We start from the raw sequence: 19047 nt of genomic DNA on the forward strand, positions 1-19047 counted from the left end.
TACTGTCGTAGTAACTTGACATGGAGATGATGTTTAACTATTTTGATATAAGACTGGATCTTTTTACTTTGCTTATGGAATAATCTGCTGATGGTTTGGTTTGTAATACTTTTAAAAAGACTGTGACTTTCACAACGTTTTGAATGAATGACCTGGTGTCTGTTTACTTGGGGTCTCCCAGAAGAATCCTTGTGCAGAGCCACTTCAAATCTGCTAAATTTAACTCTACAACCGTTTACTATGACAGATTCCATGATGCAAGTGTCTCTGACTGAACCTCATGTTGTTTCAACAGGACGCCACTGCTGGTCTGAATGCCCATTAATAGTATAAAGTCTTGGCGGCGCCCTCTGGAGGCTGCAATGTTAATCACACACCACACATGAAAGAGAGTCAGCCAAAAAGCACTCACAGAAGAAGAGTTACAGCAGGTACCACTGGCTTTAATGGATGTTTCCACTGCACACGACAGACAGTGACGGATGGAGATGTTCCACTCGGCTTCCATCACACGTGACTGTGGCGAGCAGCTGCGGTGTTTATCGTCATTATCGCCGTGTGGGCTGATACAGCCCATGATCCGTCAGATGTTTATACATTTCAGAAACACAGCGAGCGTCTGCTGAGAAACCAGCGGAGAGCAGGAACGCTGTTTATGACTGTCTCTCTCTCTCACACACACACATGTATGGACATAAACACACACACCCAGACAGTCTGTCCGTCCCCTCCAGTTATTTTTAGTCTAAAGTCAACACAGCACTGTGCTTAATGATTCTACTAAATTCCATTAGATTTTCCATACAAGAGGAGCGATGAAACACACAAGTAAATCTGTTGAGCCACTAAAATTACACTCGGTGTAATCACTCTAGGATTAATGAACAGAAAAAATATATTTGTTTTTAATTTGATAATAAAAACGGGAAAAAAAGAATCCCATCTCACATCTTCATCAGCAGGTGGAAACTGCTCAGATGTGGTTAAAAAGCTCCAGAAAAAGCTAGTAAGTGGACCTTGAGTCAAGATTTTCGGCTGGACATCCGTGAATATCCGTGACTGACTGACTGAGAGACAGAGTTGAACAACTGGCTGGCTGGGTGTTGGACTTTTCCCACTGGCAGTTGCTCTTTCAAACTGGTTTGATACACACCGTTTCTATGACATCATCAGGGGGGCATCGACAGCTGTTCCACAACAGTTTCTATGACATCATCATGGGGGCATCAACAGCTGTTCCACAACAGTTTCTATGACATCATCATGGGGGGCATCAACAGCTGTTCCACAACAGTTTTCCTCAAAAAGTGACCGGGGCCTTTATTTGCCTCAACTGGTCTGTATTTGATGTTTTCCCAAAATCACAGCAGCGTCGGACGTTGATGCTTGATCTGAACACAAGGTGGCGCTCTCAGTCTCTGCTCAGGAGCTCTGTGTAGTGACCAGAGCAAGAAGATTGTGGAGTTGATGTGAGAAGCTCTGACACCTGTAAAATGCAGGATTTGATTGGAGGTTTTCTGAGCTCCACGAGGACGAGAGCAGGAAACGCTGGAGGAAGTGGTTAGGAAGCCGTCTGTGATGTTTTGTTGAGTCTGTTGGCTGTTGCCATGCAACATGGACTTAGGGCTGTTTCAACTTGTTTCTCAAAGTGTTATATAAATAAACATGTTATTATATTAAAGATGTTATTTTCCTGCCTGCTGCCCCTCCCTCACACTTTGTTTTTCATCCTTTTTTCATCGTCCTCAAACTTGTACTTTCGTTTTCTTCTTCGCTTCCCTTCCTGTTTTTCTTTTTCAGTCACTCCCTCCTCTTCCTCCTCTTCCTCCTCTTAATTAGATATAATTTCACCTGGAGTTCTCACTCCTCCTCTTTCCTCTCCTCTCCTCTCCTCTCCTCTCTTCTGCTTTCCTCTCCAGCTGATCTTCCAAACTTGGTCATGTTCTTCGTTCAGCAGCCAAACACTCTTGAGGTTTAAAAAACATCCATCACACACACGCGCACACACATACACACACACACACACACACACACACACACACACACACACACACACACACACTGATTCGGCTCTGCTCTTTACTCTGTTTCTATTTTAGCTCGACCCTCTCAGACGGCAGTCATGGCTCGCTGCAGGAGTTACTTGCGAGGACTGGCAATCTGTGTCACAGTGTTGCAACTGGTAAGCTAACCGCTAACTGCTAACTGCTGCTAACTGCTAACTGCTAACAACTTGTTTGTGTTTGGTTGTGACGGATTTGATGATGAGCAACTGGAATCTTTAGCAGCAGGGAAATGAGATTTATCGATTGGGAAAAACAACGAAAAGTAAAACTGTAAAAATTCATTTTAACATTTGATGATAATCTTCAAACTTATTGATCAATAGTTTTTAAATCAGATAAGAATCTAATTTAATTAATCCCTTTATAAATTGAGATTGAAATTAAAACCTTCACCTTGTGTGACAGTTGAGAAAACAAACATTTAGTAGCTGTTCTGAAGCTTTCAATCACAATACATGATCTTCATGAGCAGACAGAGTTTACCCAGGTTTCCTTATTGAAGACGTTCAAATGTATTATTTATTATTTACACATTTTTTCTGATCACTCGTCCAGCAGACAATTAATGTTGAAGTATAAATTCATTTCTAAGGCTTGTAAAAATTAATGAATTATAATTGTTATAATTGGTATGAAATTTGGTATGAAACACTTTATTATAATTAAAGTTTTTAATATTTTTATACCCTCTTATTGTACTTTTTATTTATTTTATTACGTATCTTTTTTACTCTACTACATTTATTTGACAGCCAAAGTTTCTAGTTACTTACTACACTACACTACTACAGTATAATATTTTACATACAAAACATAATGATTAGTTTATAAAATATGTTAAAATGCTGATCACTCTTTATTATTACTCAGCGTATCACGATGCAGTTATTTGATTTGTTTCCATTTTTCATTCATTTCCTCTCCTCACTTCCTCCCTTCAGTCCTTTCCTTGCTTCGTCTTCTCTTAGTCTCCTCATCTTTCTTCTCCTTGTACCTTTACTTTTCATTCCTCTTCATATTCCCAAATATATAAAGATAAATACAAAGAAAACACGTAACAAATGAAAAAAAAAATAGAAATATATAATATCAGTGTCTTTAATAACCACCTTCAGGTTCATGTTATATTATAAATTATCATCATTATCATCATAAATATCTGTAAAACATCTTTGAATTGCTAATATTTCCTCAATATAATATTCCTAAAGCTCAAACTGAAAACATTTCCTGTTTCCTGTTTTGGCTGCTGTGTTGTTATTGTTTACGCTGTATCAGCTGATTAAAGTCATTAGTGTGCCTGTTTTAAATGAAGCATGAGAGTTTCACTTCTTGATGTTGTTGTTTAGAGCAGCCACTGTGGAAATAACTTTTATTGACATTCAGTGTTGGTATCCTTCAGTTTTATGAGTTGTTGGTACATTTTTGTGCATTTTATTTACACATATAAGTAGTTTGTTTTGTTTCATTTCATTTCAAATGTTTGTATAGTTTGTGTAGCCGAGCAGCGGGAAAAGGCCTCAGTGTTTTTCTGCAGGAGTGTTTGTGAACGGTTAAACTGTGACGTCACAGTTCCCAGCTGATGGGAGTCTGATGAGCGTCTCTCTGGGGAGGCGGAGCAGTTTGAGAGGAATGCTGCTGTTAAAGACGAAGCCCGACAAACACTCAGTCACTCTCATCTGCAGCAGTTTAACGCAGTTTCACTTTTCTTTGAACGTTTCCCCTCATTATCTCTGCAGGTGTCTGGTGTGGTGATGATCGGCGTCGGATTTTCCTCCATCGACGGAGACATACCGGTTGCTAAGGTAACGCTGCTCCCTGCTGGTCAGTTTGAATTTAAAGAGAGGCCTGATGTGTCCGAGGGAATTCAACAAATAAGTGATAAAAGACAAAAGTAAAGGATTCAAATCAAATTCAATATGCACATTAAAAATTACACAAATAGATATAATAGAATTTGATATCGCTCCATAAATTAGATTAAAAAAAGCTACATAAATAAATAATTCATTATCTCCACATAAATTAAATTAAATTAAATTAAATATATAAAACATTTCATAAATAAAACATTTAATATATCTCTATACATTAAATCAAATAGACAATGAAATAACCAGAGGTGGAAAAAGTACAAAAATATTGTACTCAAGTAAAAGTCCCAATACTTTGATGAAATATTACTCAAGTAGAAGTAGAAGTACTCATCTGAAAATGTACTCACGTAAAAGTAAAAAGTAGTTTATTTGAAAGTTACTTAGTTACTTTCTTTGTGTGGGGTGTGAGGGTAGACTAAAGACTTCGCGCCCACTAACCTAGCTTGTCCGTGCGCACCCTCTATGTTCACGCGCCAGTGCTGATCACATCATCATGTGTCACTGTTGGTTCTGGCCATTGGTTTACTGTCTACGGTTCTGGCGCGTATTTTTCCCCTGTAGGTTGAATTGTTATTTTTACTCAGTAACGGAGAGGATTTATAAAGTAACTAAGTACAATACTTGAGTCAAAACGTACTCAAGTAAAATACAAAATACCGATTTTAAATTGTACTTAAAAAATACAAAATACACAAAAAAAGTATTCAATACAGTAACGTGAGTAAATGTATTTCATTACTTTCCACTTCAGGAAATAACAGAATAAGGAATTAAATATTATATATATATATTCATTATATTTGGTGCCGTGTGACATTTAATCATATAAAATCAGAAACATTCAAATGTTCCTTCTGTAAGTGAATGTGAAGGGGTGTGTTTCTCTCTCTCTCTCTCTCTCTCTCTCGCTCCCAGTTGTTTGACCAGTTGTCCAGTAGCGATGGTTTACTGGTCCTGCAGGTGTTTGGTCCAATCACTGTGGTTTTGTCTGTTCTGGGGATCACTGCTGCATCTATGGATCTCAAAACTCTGCTGCTGGTGGTGAGACAATCACACACACACACACACACACACACACACACACACACACACACACACACACACACGGTTGCTAACCTGTGATTGTCTCCTCCAGTTTTCTGCTCTGGTCTTCATCGAGTTTGTGGCTCTGATGGTTGTTGCGTCGCCGCTGGTTCAGGTTCAGACTCAGGTAACTCCTCTCCTCTCTGGCACTGCCCCCTAGTGGCTGCAGTCTTCATCACTAGTGGCTGCAGTCTTCATCACTAGTGGCTGCAGTCTTCATCACTAGTGGCTGCAGTCTTCATCACTAGTGGCTGCAGTCTTCATCACTAGTGGCTGCAGTCTTCATCACAGCCTCCAGCAGCCTCATGAGCAGCAGGTAGACAGTTGGCATGTAACTCAGGACCTCATTCATATTTGTATTTTATTTCAACGCGTGAAGGAAGCTCCACAATGATGATAGAGAAATGCCTTTATCATCTAAAGTCTTTTATCTATTTTATATTTAATCTATTAATAATCCAGTAATTTAATGTAATGTATAACTTCTATTTTGTATGGTACGATCTAGGTTTGAGTGACCTTACAAAATAAAACTGATCTCTGTCACTGTTTGATTGTGTTGTGTTGTTTTGTGTTGTGTTGTGTTGTGTTGTGTTGTGTTGTGTTGTGTTGTGTTGTGTTGTGTTGTGTTGTGTTGTGTAGATGGACGGTGAAGTGGACGAGGTGTTTCTGAACGTGACCCCCCTCTACAGAACAGATCCTTACATCCAGACTGAACTAAACAAACTCCAGGACTCAGTAAGACACATGAAGAAGAAACTCATAAATCGTAGCAACGAATCTGATTCAGTCCAGAAGGAATTGATCTTTCTAAATGTGCTGAGTCAGATTTGACGTAGACTGAAGATAACCTCGCTCCGTCTGTTCCCCAGTACTCTTGTTGTGGTTTGAGGAATTTTGAAGACTGGCAGGATCAACTTCCTGCTTCCTGCTTCTGCACGCCTCCCACCTCCGACCTGGAAAAGAGGTAAGAGCTTGTAAGCCCCTCGAACAATGTCGGGATTTTTATAAAAGTTCTTGAAGAAACGCTCAGGGGTCCAGAAGACTTCCTGGATTTCTGCAAGAGTCTTGAAGAGCGTTGGAGCTTCTACAAGAAATTTTCATATTAGGCTCTAGATTCTAGAAATCCTGACATTCTTCTAGAGTCTAAAAGAATGTCAGGATTTCTGGAAAAATGTGAGTTTCTCCTAAAGCTTTGGAGATTCTTGTGAAATGAATTGATTTGTAGAACAGCAGAGCATCTCGAGGAGCTTTTGAGCTTTTAGAGATTTTTAGAACAACTTCTGAGGATGTTGATGAGCTGTTAAGGTTCTTGAAGAATTCTTGGATTTCTAGATTTGGTTTTGAGATTATCAGCCTTACGAGAGTTTGCATTTTTTAAGACTTCATAATTTTTAGCTGAGGTTTGAGTTTCTAGAGGAGTTTTCATTGATGACTAGGAAAAATTCCAAAGCTTAGAAAGTGAGTAATTTTCTAGAAAAGGTTTTGGAATTGGATTAGTAGAAATTCAAGATTTTTTGAGTTTTGAACTTCTAGAGGGGTTTGCAAGACTTTAGAAGAATTCAAGACTTTATTAAGTTTCTTTTTTGGTCATTTTGTTGAGGTGGTCAGACATAGACAATCTTAATCTTCTGCACCAGATGTTTTTGAGGCTCTGGTCTCAGTTTCTTCCAGAGATGCTGCTCATGTTTTCTTCTTCTCTTTGTCTCACAGCTCTCGACCCAGTAACTCCAGTTCAGAAGGTTCCTGTGTGATGGTAGACAGCGACCATTACCCTCCAACCCGACAGGTCACAGATAAATTATGGGTTCACTCAGAGGTAACTACTCGGTCTCATCAACCACTTATTTCTTCTTTTTCAGCTACTCCTTCCCTTCTTGGTTTCCACCATTATTTATTTTCTTTCCCCAAGTTTTTCTTATTGTTGAATATTGACCTTTGACCTCTGTGTGTGGCAGCCCTGTGGGCCCATCCTGAAGAACTACCTAAGCTTCCCCATCAAACTCAGGATAGGAATCATTTCAGCTGTTGCCACCATTATGGTAAACAAAAGTGTTTTTCTTATAAATGTATCTCGTCTTTCTCTGTCATCTGTTATTTTAAAACTTCATCTACATTTTTGTAACTTCACTGCAGACTTTATGTTGATTTAAACATTGAATTGTGCAATTGATGGTGGACAATAGTAATGTTAACTCACGGAAACAGACTAATGACCAGAGGCAACAGGCAGATACAGAAATATTTCTATGTGAGTTCTTAGAAGAGTTGATGAATGAAATAATTTGCTATGAAGGTTAATGAGTTGGGAAGAGTTTGTAAGGAACTATTAAAGTCTGAATCTTCCTAAATATGTTTCTAGAAAAGTTTTTGAATTTGTGGAAGCATTACAAGTTTCTAAAAATGTTTGAATGTCTGGACGTTGTATCAGTTTCTACAACAGCTTACCTGTTTCTACATAGCTTTCTACCACAGTTTAGACTTTTCTGAAAGGTGTTATGAGTATCTCCAATAGGTCTTCAGGAGTTTCTGGATACGTTATGTGTTTCTAGAAAAGCTTAAGTTTCAGAGATGCTACAAGTTTCAAGGAGTTTATGGATTTCCAGAAGTTATGAGTTTCTAGAAATGGAGCTTATGGAAGATTTTCTAGATTCTAGATATGTTTGTGTAACAGTGGGAAGGAATTTAAGTGTTTTTCAGGACAGTCTATGAATTTCTGGAACACTTAAAATGATATGAACAATTTCTAGAAGTTTTTATGAGTTGGTGAAAGAGTTTTCATGATTCTGTAAAAAAGAAAGTATATGTTTCCGGAGGTCTTACAAGTTTTAAAGTGAGTTTATGAGTTTGTGGAGGAGCTTATACATTTACTCATTTATGGAAGTTTGCAAGACAATTCAAAGACAATTGAGTTTGCAAACATGATTAGATTTCAAGTCCAAAGATCCTAGTTGAGTTTAAGATTCTAGATTTCACCTACATTAAAGAAGGAGCTGAAAGTGTATTTCACAAAAACAAGCAGTTATACATTATACTGTACATACTGTAACCAATGCAATAATACACTATGTTTGCTGCAGATGGCGGCCATTGCTCTGTGTCTGGCTTTGGGTCTGGAGGAATATTGGAAGAAGCCACCGGTAGAAACCACAGTCGATGACTTCAACAGAGTGAAATATGAACCCAAGCCCACCCTCACCTGACCTCTGACATCTGACCCATCACCCAAAACCGAGGCATCGATATATACATGCTGGTGGTGGTCGAAGACTTCAATAAAAACCGCGTCATCCAGGTTTTATGAGAATCTGAAAAAGTTTTCAAAACAGTGTATTTATATTTGACTTGATCTGTGATGATCGAATGTAATCACAGGAAATTTCTAAAGATGATTCCAACTCTAATACACACAACATCAAGTTAAAGAAAATAGTATTCCAACTCACTCCTGGGCTTTCTGTCGTCATAATAGCATCACAGTCTGAGGTGGGCATGAACACAATGGGGCACCTTTGAGTTTGAAACCATTTCACCAGCAGTTTTTAGGGGAAATCTGACATTTGAGATGATGAGCCAATCAGATCTTGAGGCCCCAAAATTTGCCTTTCCATTATTTCTCTTCAGGACGAGATATTTTAAACTGGGTATGGGTCAAAAAACACAGTGAACTCCAGAATCAAGACGAGCTCAGACAGTTCTTATCTCTGCTTTTGAAGAGATGTTTGAAAACTTCATCCAGAGCTACGACTCCTCTGAGAGAACCTTTTATTCTAAACTAATAACAAGTAGAACTACAGTGGCTGCTGGTTGTGATGAAATGTTTGACTCTTATCTTTGGTGCTTTACCGATAAAGTTTTCTCCTGTTTACTCAAAAGCTTGCACCAGTAACGTTTGTGTGGTCTTTAATTGTCGTTCCCTCCTGCAGCCACAAGGTGGCAGCAACGCGGTGAACACGCTGTGCAGCGGGTCACTGTTTGGGCTGTTTCTGGTTAAAGTGAGTTGGGTCTCTGCACGGCTTCAATCACTGAAAGCTTCAGCGCTGAAACTCTAGATGTTCTGCAGGGAAACTCTCTTCATGTACAGCATTTACTACTACACACTCAGCGAGCACTTTATTAGGAACACCGCACTGATCCTCTGCGTGGCATGGGTGTTTATTTTTCAGGCAAAATGTTCTATAAGTAAAAGTATTTGTTGTGCAGTAAAATGATTGACTGTTAAAGAATAAGGCCTTTGGTTTTTTATATTTCTCTTATTGCCAACAAATCCTATTAAAAGTCTGTGTGTGACTATGTGTATAAATCCTGATATATCTATTAAAACACATCAGTGAGACACACTGCTGCACTGGCTGACATGTTCCTTCATTATGAAAAATATTTATAAACAGCTCCACAGACTCCTGTCACAGTTCCTGGAGCGGACTTCCTGTGGGGCAGACGCCATTGAGTATACTCAGGAAAATCACTCGTACTGTGAACAATCACTTTTTCCTCTCTGCCTGTCAAACTGTATGAAATAAGCATCAGAAAACAAAGTGATCTGTAGCTGTGTCCTGGGGCCGAGAAGCCAGGAAGGGAGGGGTGAGACACATGTTATTCATCCTGGTCCCTCCCACCTCCCAGCCCCCGCAGTATTGGCTCCAAACCCTCTCATTCATGGCCCCATTTTCAGGGTTGTCCTCAGTTACCCCCTCTGAATACCCCGTCCTATACTTGTGCATCAGACATACAGCGCTTTGTTTGGTCCACTGGTTCCCAAACTAAGTGTCACAAGATTATTTTGAGGGGTTGTGAGATGGAGAGGAAACAGAAACAAACTTCTGATACACATCTGTTTTATCGGATTTCCTTTTTTTTTTTTTTTTTTTGACATTTATTTAATCTTCGCTTTGTTTTGTTTGTTCTGTGATCAAATTTTCATAATCATTTTGCCCCCAGTTCTGGAGGTTGGATCAGAAACATCTGTAATGTTAAACATGGATTCTTTTAACATAACATACAAACATGCTGCTCTTCTTTATGCGTGTACATGGCATTCATCAGCTGCCTGACAAAGGGCTTTTATTTGCCCCTCTAATACCAGAGAGGAGGAAGTGGAGCTTGCTGGTTCCCAAACAAGGGGTCGAGCTCCTTCAGAGGGTCACCAGATAAACCTAAGGGGTCATGAAATTATTATTATAGAGTGGAAAAAATAGGAAGACAAATGTCAGCTCAGTTTCTAATCAAACATTAGCAAAAGCTTGTCAGTCAACTGTAATTATAACTGTTAATAAACCAGTAACAAATGTTCTACAACTTGTTCTACAAATGTAACTACAAGAGTGTAAGCTGAGCAGGATGTGTGAAGAAAATATGTTTCAAAACATGAGAACTTGGAGAATACGACGTGAGAACTTGAAGAATACGACGTAAGAACTTGGAGAATACGACGTGAAAACTTGGAGAATATGACGTGAGAACTTGGAGAATACGATGTGAGAACTTGAAGAATACGACGTAAGAACTTGGAGAATACGACGTGAGAACTTGGAGAATACGATGTGAGAACTTGAAGAATACGACGTAAGAACTTGGAGAATACGACGTGAAAACTTGGAGAATACGACGTGAGAACTTGGAGAATATGACGTGAGAACTTGGAGAATACGATGTGAGAACTTGAAGAATACGACGTAAGAACTTGGAGAATACGACGTGAGAACTTGGAGAATACGACGTGAGAACTTGGAGAATACGACATGAGAACTTGGAGAATACGACGTGAGAACTTGGAGAATACGACGTAAGAACTTGGAGAATACGACGTGAAAACTTGGAGAATACGACGTAAGAACTTGGAGAATACGACGTGAGAACTTGGAGAATACGACGTGAGAACTTGGAGAATACGACATGAGAACTTGGAGAATACGACGTGAGAACTTGGAGAATACGATGTGAGAACTTGGAGAATATGATGTGAGAACTTGGAGAATACGATGTGAGAACTTGGAGAATACGATGTGAGAACTTGGAGAATACGACGTGAGAACTTGAAGAATATGATGTGAGAACTTGGAGAATATGATGTGAGAACTTGGAGAATACGACGTAAGAACTTGGAGAATATGAGAACTTGGAGAATACGATGTGAGAACTTGGAGAATATGACGTGAGAACTTGAAGAATATGATGTGAGAACTTGGAGAATATGATGTGAGAACTTGGAGAATACGACGTAAGAACTTGGAGAATACGACATGAGAACTTGAATAATATGATGTGAGAACTTGGAGAATCGATGTGAGAACTTGGAGAATACGATGTAAGAACTTGGAGAATACGATGATAGAACTTGGAGAATACGACATGAGAACTTGAAGAATATGATGTGAGAACTTAGTGAATACGGTGTGAGAACTTGGAGAATATGAGAACTTGGAAAATACGATGTGAGAACTTGAAGAATACAATGTGAGAACTTGGAGAATACGACGTAAGAACTTGGAGAATATGAGAACTTGGAGAATACGATGTGAGAACTTGGAGAATACGACGTAAGAACTTGGAGAATATGAGAACTTGGAGAATATGAGAACTTGGAGAATACGATGTGAGAACTTGGAGAATATGAGAACTTGGAGAATATGATGTGAGAACTTGGAGAATACGACGTAAGAACTTGGAGAATATGAGAACTTGGAGAATACGATGTGAGAACTTGGAGAATACGACGTAAGAACTTGGAGAATACGATGATAGAACTTGGAGAATACAACATGAGAACTTGGAAAATACGACATGCGAATTTGGAGAATACGTGAGAACTTGGAGAATATGAGAAATTGGAGAATACGATGTGAGAACTTGGAGAATACAACGTAAGAACTTGGAGAATACGATGTGAGAACTTGGAGAATACGACGTGAGAACTTGGAAAATACGACGTGAGAACTTGGAGAATACGATGTGAGAACTTGGAGAATACGATGTGAGAACTTGGAGAATATGAGAACTTGGAGAATATGAGAACTTGGAGAATATGAGAACTTGGAGAATATGCGGCGAGAACCACAGCTCTGTCATTACATCCTGTGGAGTCGGTCAGTGGGAGTTCACAGATATTCTCTCTCGCAACACTTCTCTTCTTCTTGTTGATGAAAATTACAAAACTTAGAGCCTTTTCTGCTCCATCACTTGCACAGCTGTGGGTTTTACAACACATTTATGTACAAGAAGAAGAAGAAGGGAGGCGGCAGAGCACATCAGTGAACTTGCCGTGACAGCAACGAGATACTGAACTGCTAATTTTACCATTGACGAGCCAACCTTTCTTATCAGCACAGATACAGTATCTCCACAGTGTAGCGACTGTGACGGGAAGTAAGAGAGCGAGAAGATGGAACCGCCCTTGACTGAAATAAAAACCCACCTGCAACCAGCAGAGATACAGTCTCAAAGCTGAAAAGTTGTCCAGAGATGTCATCATACAGTCATCCAGTTCATCCAGATCATTCAGATCATCTCAAATGATCGCAAGTGATCTTAAGAAATAATGTAGAAATTGATAAAATACCCTGAGACCTCTGAGAGTTAACAACATTTCGATTGAGATATTCTTCTACTGCAGTTAATGAACCCGTCACGAGTCACAGTCTGTTGTAAATATTCATCATTAAAAAGTTTCACGGTGTCATGGAGCATGGATCTCAAACATCCTCAACTGAAGCTGGGCGGATTATAAAATCCCAACTAAAGCCTGGTTGGTGTCTGATGTCTTCTGTCATGTCACTGTCACAAGTTTGGAAAAACCCAGAGTTTGCGGTTGTGGAGGGTGGTGGTGAAGATTTCATAAGCAACAGGCTGAAACAGGACGTTGGCATCCTGCAGGAAATTCCACCTTAAAACACAATGTTCAATAACGACTTTGCACACCTGGAAATGATAACACAATGCAAAGACCCGAGGGAGTTTGGAGACTGTATACAATTATTGAATGAGCACGTGAGTGAGAGGACTGAGGTGATTACTGGAAACACTGTCCCTGTGTCCACACCGAGAGTGGAAGTTGAGCTGTTGGTTATAGAAGTACATTCCAAACTAGATCTAGTTTTCCTGTGAATATGAATGTTGTCAGTCGCTGGCCCCCGCCTCCAGAGGAAATCCTACATCCTGTGAAGGAGCGGAGTGAATCCTGGACCAATAGTCTCATGGCAACGGAGTGGCACAAACACATGGAGCCCAACTCACACTTTTCATTTGAGACTATAAGCCATTCAGAATGGAAACAGTGTAGAAAAATAGATTTTACATTAAATAAATACTTTTTCTAAATCATGTTGTTTTTCTTATTTCTTATATTTATGCGGCTGTTTACTTCTTGTGAGTGCTGGAAAGTAACTAAGTAAATGTACTCATGTACTTTACTTTAAAGCTCCTCCAGTGTAAAGGTCTGTGTCCATGTGTAGTGTGATTATAGATTATAGATCAGCTCTAGCTTCTATATTAATACTGTGAAAGTATCAAAGCCTCAGTCCACAGAGAAATGCACACAGCCTGTATTCAGAAACTGAGCCTTAAAACCAGCCGTCAGGACTTCTGGAACTTTGTGATGTCACAACAAAGCAGTCACCAAGCCCCGCCCACCTGGACCCACCATCCAAACCTTGCAGGATTTGGTTTCTCTGAGTGTTTTTACCTGAAATCTGCAAAATTTTTAATGGATCACTAATCAGAGGAGAGGCCCAGAGCCTCCTCTCTTCTGATTGGCTCACAGACATGTTGTTACTAGAGCTGCAGAGAGAAGCCTGAGAAAGGAGATGTGAAACTACACTGAGATGGTTTTTATATCTTCGATACTTCAAATAAAACACAGAAGAAGAAAATATGGAGCTTTAACTGCAGTTTGCTTCTTCTTCCACTGCTGGAGATCAGATCACAAAGTGGACACGATAATGGATAATGACAACATGTTTTTTAAACCAGGTGCAAGCAGGCGCCCCATGTGTAGAGGCTACAGTCCTCACTGCAGTCGGCCCCAGTTCAAGTCCCACATCGGACGGCCTTTGCTGCATGTCATTCCCCCTCTCTCTGCCTCCCCATTTCCTGTCTCTCTCTACTATCCTGCCCAATAAAGGCACAAAAGCCAAAAGAAAAATAAATAAATAAATAAACCAGGTGCAAGTGCAAACACCCGTGGGAAACCAGAATCAGTGACAGAGCGTTAACAACTTGTGTTTTTCCGCCGTTATGAACAAAATGAAAGTGTGTCAACAAGAGTGTTACGACGCATGAGAGCAGTTTCAGTTTCAAGTGTCGGGTTACCCAACATTTTAGGTTGTTTTTTGGGCTCTGTTCATGTTGTTGCTTGTTGTGGATCTCTGCTGAGATTATGTCTTCACTGTTTTCTCTGAGAATTTGGGGAGTTTCCATTCTATACGTTACATGTGGGGTTTTTTCTGGGCTGATTTCTGCATATGTCAGTTTAACGTCTATAATACCAACAGAATCAGCAGCATTCACACCCTCATGCTGAGAAATCAAACGATGAAGAAGATGTAAGTGGAACCGGTGGAGAAGAGTAACAGATCAGTGCAACACATGATCAGTCTGGTCCGGTCGTTTACAACACGTGAAGTCAAAACTGTTGATTCCAGCATGAATATTGTATTAAATCTGTGGAGGGTGGAGGACACATGACCTGTAATCTAAACTGAAGTTAAAGAGAAAACAAAACCAACAGAGATAAAGTGAGACTGACTGAAGAGTGAAGAGAGATCTCGACCAGGTCAGACCAGGTAAGCCTGCTCCGCCCCCCCCCCCCGCCCCCCCCGCCCCCCAGGCACCTGCAGGGAGCGGCACAAAGACACCACTTATACAGCTCTTCAATTACACATGGAACACCACACAATACATGACCTTCATTTTACACTGCGTGTTCTTTTTTCTTTTTACGTGGGTGGATTCTTCGGTTTAACCTTTAAGAGGAATCCAAACTGCTGCTGCTCCTTAAACTAATTAAAAAGTGTCATTTTCAATAAGCTTAAAAAACCTGCACACTGGATGAAAGTTCACTGCAGATTACAGATCGAAAATATACGTCCCAGCAAAAAGAAAAGACACAAAACTTCTTCCAGGTTTAACAGCTTCTTCATCAACCTGTTGTATGATGCTTATTGACTGTAAATCAACCAGCTCAAATCTCCATTTTGATGATTTTTTTTTTTAATGCATTTATTTCAGTCTGACAAATTATAAACTGCCAGGAACCCAAGATATATGAACTATAACAGGCACCTGTGAAAATGTTCACATCTTATTATTATACAACAGCTGAAAGTTGTAAAATCTATTGTTTTACTATTTGTACACACTAATACAGCAGAGATATGTAAGAAATGAAACTTTACAAGTAAAGGAATTTTTGTCCAACTAATTCTTTTTTTTTTTTTCACTAAAATTATAAATGATGGAAAATATGATCAATTCAGAATCTGTGCGATGAAAGTGTGAAAGTCCCACATCAGCACTTTTCTTCAGTTTGTCTCGAGGTGATATATAAAGTTAACAGGAGGATTAAGAGAAAGAAATAAAAACAAGCAGCAGATATTGATGCAGGTCAATCCGCTTCTGGTTTCCATGAAATATTAACGTTGTGTTTGTTTGAATCTTTACTACGAAGAGCAGATTGCATCACTACTCTGCCTTTGATTGTTTGTATCTGCAGTCTTCATCTCAGACCTCAACTACTGAAGGATGGGAAGAACGTGGGAGGCTTCACCATTTCCTGCTGCAACTGACTGCAAAGTGACAGTGGAGGGAAACTCAGAGGAAACCTTTAACATATAGAGACGTAGAAACAACCAATGACGTCATCTGACCGATCAATAAACATATTCCAGTGAAGGGGGCGTTGCCATCCAGTAACAGACCTCTGAAGCCTGTGGTTCCTCTCTCCTCGTTTGCTCTGAGGTGCAATTTAAAAAAGGACTTTATTTAAAATATTTGTGATTTTAACAACAAGTGTTGATTCATAAAAAGACATAAAAACCATCTCAGTGTAGTTTTACATCTCCTCTCTCAGGCTTCTCTCTGGAGCTCTAGTAACAACAGGTCGGTGAGCCAATCAGAAGAGAGGAGGCTCTGAGCCTCTCTTCTGATTGGCTGACTGTTTTCTGAGTGATTCAATAAAAATAAAGCAGATTTCAGGTAAAAACACTCAGAGAAACCAAATCCTGCAAGGTTTGGATGGTGGGTCCAGGTGGGCGGGGCTTGGTGACTGCTTTGTTGTGACATCACAAAGTTCCAGAAGTCGGGGCGTCGAGTAGCTCAGTTGGTTGAGCATCCGCCCGACATACAGAGGCTACAGTCCTCGCTGCAATTGGCCCCGGTTCAAGTCCTGCACCGGACAAGCCCTTTGCTGCATGTTATTCCCCCTCTCTCTGCTTCCCCATTTCCTGTCTCTCTCCACTGCTCTGTCAATAAAAGCACAAAGTTCCAGAAGTCCTGACGGCTGGTTTTAAGGCTCAGTTTCTGGACACAGGCGTCGTGGTAATTCTGTATTTCCTCGCAGAGAAATGAACAAATAAATGATACAAGAAGCAGCTGTCTTTTGTATTTGAGTATAACAAAGTCAATCAATTTCAGCTGAAAGGACGGAGCTCATGGAGAACAGTCACAGTTTCATATTTGTAGTTAAATCATGCCATAGGGAGACGAGGGAGGCCTTGAGCTCAGCCACCTTATCTTTGACATGATAAGCGTGATGATGAAAATGGAGCGTTACCTCATCATCCACAAATTTGGTCTGACAACAGGCTGTGTGCATTTCTCTGTGGATTGAGGTTTTGATACTTTCACAGTATTAATATAGAAGCTAGAGCTGATCTATAATCACACTACACATGGACACAGACCTTTAAAAAGGAGCCATTTGTACGTTTTATTTCTATTGTTTCAAAGGCATCGTTAGCATTAACAGCTAACAGGGAGCAGTAACTCCCTGGAGTCTGTTTGTCTGACGACGTGTTATTTCTCATTTAAAGAGGCCAGATGACTAACCCTAACCCTAACCCTCACATGACATCTAAACTTCTGCACACAGTGAGGTGCATGAGCCTCAAGTGAAAGATATTCCCTCGTTTAGTGTTTTGATGATAGTGAACATTAAAACCTCCCACAGCCACAGGTGAAGGCCATAATACAACACAGAGCATTACAGGATGTTAATAGCTTAATTCTATCAGGCAGTACACCTGCGTGGGAGCATCTATATTCATTAGATTTCTCATTTATTCAAGTTTTTTTTTTTCCCCTCCCTCCCTTTCATTTCCTGATTAGCATGCTTTGCTGACATGAACACGCTAATGATGAAATTAAACCCTGGCTCTACGTGAGTGGATACAGATGGAGATGTAAAGCAGGAAGAGCAGCAGCAGTAAACAACTCACTAGCTAATGTGATTGTAGCTATCTGTCATCTGCAGTTCAGGCGGAGAGACGATGTAACGCGTCGCCAGCGGCTCCTCTCAAACCCAGTAAAACCCCAAACTCTCTGAACTCTGCAGAGAGGGACACCGGTCGGACTATTTTTGGATTTAAGAAAAAATACATTAAAGGATAAGTAATAATGAAATTATCTCATTAACAAGTGTGTATCCAAAGCCTGAGCTATAGAGCTGCACTGTTACTGAAACCTATTAAAAACACATTAGTGAGCCACGCTGAGCAAAGATTAATGTGCCACAGAAAGTAGTCCCCAACAAATGTACTATTTCCTCCAGTTTGAGTAACCACTGGAGGAACTAATAGGTCGGGCCTTGTCTTTTACATAATTAGATATCAGGAAATGTTATTCATTCATAGTATAAAGTGTATTTAAATGTTTATATTCATAGTGAATCATATCTAGAAACAAACTGGTGGACCAACAGACAAAGCGATCATCATGGGAAAAACATACATTTTAAATAGATGGTTTTGCGTGGTCAGAGAATAAGTGAGTCTTGCTGTGTGTGTTATGATAAGTGTGTTCCTCTCTTAGTGCAGGGAGCTAATTAATGTGGAGGGAGGTCTGCAGGGAGCGTTTCTGTAAAGTGCTGACTCCCTGTAGTCTGCGGTTCTTCTCCGCCTCCTCACCGACTCCATTACCTCCCGAAATCATCGAACCAACTGCAAAAACCCTGCTACTGACTTTTCATTTGTTTGTGTTCTGTTGTTGATATTCATCGTCCCCAGAGATAAAACCGCTATGACCGATGGCTGATGGGCTTCGTTTGTCTGGTGGCACCATCAGGACAAATTTTCCACTTGTACAAAAGCAAATATCAACATTTTATTCGGTGCATTACGATGACATTTACCGAAGACATACAGTGCGTGCTCCCCGGAGGATGAATCCTTCTGATCCTAGACAAATTAGTGACTTTTTCTTTAGCATGATGCATATTTCATCAAGTTAATACAAGATAGTTACCGGGAAAAAATGTTGTGAAATGTTTTGTTGGTAATTTTATGTTGAGTGGTAATTGAAATTGGACGGGGTTAACCTTTCCAAACAGCTCACATCAATTATGTAACTTTGAAAAGAGATGACTAAATATTATTTTCACACAGAAATCTTTCATTCTTTGCAAATTGATTTTCACAGCTGACTAATTATTTGATCTTGGAAACTGTTGAGGGGGAACAGAAAGTGAAACGCCGCCTTCCTTTGGCACCAAGGTCATCGCTGCAAATGTCTTACTTGTGTGTTCATAACATTTAAATCTATCTGTACATTGAGAGTCTCATCAGTGTTCCTGGCGGCTTCCAGGTCTATTTACGGTGCGATAAGATGGGAAATATATGGCGCGCCGGCCTCTTTATCAGTGTTACTGTTGTTCCTGAGACAAGGTCAGAGTCTCTTTGGGGGGAAGCTCCTTGTGTCTGTCACCGGAGCAGCTGAACACATTCACCAACACTTACCTCCACAGACACACTGCCGGCAAATGAAGCATAAAGCACAAACCAGAGGACAAAAATCTGTCTCAGCTGAAGCGT

The 19047-nt window shown here is 40.0% G+C and overlaps 1 protein-coding gene across 2 annotated transcripts; it reads left to right on the forward strand.

The window, feature by feature from the left end:
* Window positions 1–1917: 1917 nt before the first annotated feature.
* LOC130163534 (23 kDa integral membrane protein-like) lies at window positions 1918–9366 on the forward strand. 2 transcript variants are annotated; one of them, XM_056367806.1, is made up of 10 exons: window positions 1918–1972; window positions 2100–2182; window positions 3806–3871; window positions 4859–4984; window positions 5079–5153; window positions 5669–5764; window positions 5899–5993; window positions 6740–6845; window positions 6985–7068; window positions 8107–9366. In XM_056367806.1, the coding sequence occupies exons 2-10, from the start codon at window positions 2123–2125 to the stop codon at window positions 8227–8229; spliced, it is 831 nt and encodes a 276-aa protein (XP_056223781.1). In that variant the 5' UTR covers window positions 1918–1972; window positions 2100–2122; the 3' UTR covers window positions 8230–9366. The 2 variants fall into 2 exon arrangements, with proteins under 2 accessions (XP_056223781.1, XP_056223782.1); XM_056367807.1 differs by lacking the exon at window positions 1918–1972 and having other exon boundaries at window positions 2072–2182.
* The last annotated feature ends 9681 nt before the right edge of the window (window positions 9367–19047 follow it).

Source organism: Seriola aureovittata, chromosome 22, assembly GCF_021018895.1.
Source record: "Seriola aureovittata isolate HTS-2021-v1 ecotype China chromosome 22, ASM2101889v1, whole genome shotgun sequence".
Lineage (NCBI taxonomy): Eukaryota > Metazoa > Chordata > Actinopteri > Carangiformes > Carangidae > Seriola > Seriola aureovittata.